The sequence below is a fragment of the Anneissia japonica genome, unplaced genomic scaffold (genome assembly GCF_011630105.1).
Source record: "Anneissia japonica isolate Jap-2015-1 unplaced genomic scaffold, ASM1163010v1 scaffold288059_len961885_cov194, whole genome shotgun sequence".
Taxonomy (NCBI): Eukaryota; Metazoa; Echinodermata; class Crinoidea; order Comatulida; family Comatulidae; genus Anneissia; species Anneissia japonica.
The window spans coordinates 378471-380639 of NW_022740566.1; the positions used below are offsets into that span (position 1 = coordinate 378471).

Here is a 2169-nt window from a genome sequence, read left to right on the forward strand (position 1 = left end):
GCCCACTCTTGAACACCAACCTCAATACTGTACACAATAAAGTAACACATGATCTGATATAGTGTGATTCGGTCGTGATTTATTACGACAAAAGGCAAAGGGACCGTGGTGCACGATCTTTCCCTAAATTAATTTCATAGTAAAAATTCTTAAAAAATGGCCAACAAGCCAAGCGGCATGGTGCCGCAGCGTCCTAGTGTATTGGAGGAGGAAGGGGTGGCAGGCGGGAAAAAGAATTTCCAAGGAGTTATCGGTGCACGGATCGAGATAATTTCAATCCGCAACGGGAAAAGGGGTCCGGTTGTATATCCACACGAGGAAATGCAATAGATTGAAATTATTACGCTTAAAAGAAAAAAGAATTTCTAAGGAGTTATCGGTGCACGGAGCGAGGTAATTTCAATCCGCAACGAGAAAAGAGGTCCGGTTGTATATCTACACGTATATCCAAATGCAATAGATTGAAATTATTACGCCGACCGAGTGACACCCATTGGGGTGTACCTACGTCCATTGATGTCGGAAAAATTAATTTCTTTATATCTCCATTTAAAAAAAATGACTATTTTGGATAAAGAATGTTTTGAGCAGTGGTCAGTGGTCAATGGTCATATATATATATATATATAGCACATTCAAGGCACCCTTTCACACTATACTACCCTGACGTTGCAAACTGAAGATGTAGACTGGGTTACCTTTCTGCTCCATGTTCTCGACCCAAATATTCAATAATAATTGTTAAATATGATGCCTATATGTATACTTAAGGATTTGTTTACTCCTTTTGCAAGAATGAATTTTAAAACTTAGTACAATGGTGTAATGAAATATGTTTAAGCTAAAATGATTGGCCTAATGCTTGTGTGGTTGTATACTATTGTGATTTGTTATTTTTTAATTTTTTTTTGTTTTTGTTTTTGTTTTTGTTTTTTGTTTTTTTTTTTTTGGAAATAAATATATTGCTGATATTATCATTAATAAAAACCTGCAGTGCGTCCATGGTCGTAATACTGTAACACTTGTGATTCTTAATCTCTGAATTTTTAGGAAGATTTCACAACCTTACGAAAACGCTAACGAATTATACGTCATTATTATTATCGTCATTCGAGCCTCAAACATTCTTGACGAGCTGCAGATGATCCTTGATCCATGCAAAAGACATGAATCGCCTACGCTATGACATTATACACTGTTTTTGTTAAATAAGAACCAGTACTTTTTTGCCCAGGCTCAGTGTTCTTATATTTTTGCCGATTTCTGATTCAAAATTATTTTGTTCTTAATTTACACACTGTTGAAAGATAGATACTGCATTACTGCATTATAGAGGGTACGTATTGCATAGTCACACCTATTGCACATAAGATACAGATGAGATGGGTTAGTTTTCCATTAAAAAATCATCTGAAACGTTACCTCAGCCTCAATTTGTTCTTATTTTTTTCTTATTTTTTTAAGCAATTTCAGCCTCAGTGTTCTTATAAATGTGTTCTTATAAAAAGAAGTGTGTCCTGTATGCAAAAAAGTTGGTGACGTAACCGTATTCGTTGTCGTTTTGATAAGCTTGCGAAAACTCTCTATTCACCGTACTTGGCAGTATAAATAACGGATTCCTATTTTATTCCTGTGTCAACTCATAAATAATTATTCGAGACTTTAGCCTAATTACTTTCATTTGTTGCTGTTTTTGAAGATACTTCCTGGTAACACAGACAACAATAGTCCAGTTATGAACACGTTCGACCCGATTACAGCCAGATTCATAGCGATTCAGCCGACGAATTGGAGCGAGAGTATAACAATGCGATTTGAAATTCTTGGGTGTATTGGTAAATATTTTGATTTAAGGTGGTGTTTTTTTTTTTGTTTTTTTTTTTTTTGTTTTTTTGTTTTGTTTTGTTTTTTTTTTTTGCTGATGTCATAAATCATAGTCAACTGAACTGTCATTGGCATCCTGAGCCAAGTTCGTTCATTAAAAGTGCAATTACCGAGTAACTCCGGTGGTTGCGCCAGTGGGGCTGAGGCGGAGGAGGTGGGGGTGGGGGGGTTGGACAGGCAGAACCCTCGTCGTCCACCGCCACGACGAGGTCTTCGGATGAAAAATTGTAAAATAATAAGTTGTTTATCCAAATGAATGTTAATTTGTTGTGGTCTATAATAGGC

General features: G+C 36.2%; 1 protein-coding gene across 1 annotated transcript in view; it reads left to right on the forward strand.

Moving 5' to 3' along the window:
* LOC117118265 (CD97 antigen-like) overlaps positions 1-2169 on the forward strand; it is a 16412-nt gene that overhangs the window by 4913 nt on the left and 9330 nt on the right. Inside the window, exon 3 of the mRNA XM_033262815.1 lies at positions 1700-1835. Coding sequence (XP_033118706.1) covers positions 1700-1835 — 136 coding nt within the window. The remainder of the gene's footprint in view (positions 1-1699; positions 1836-2169) is intronic.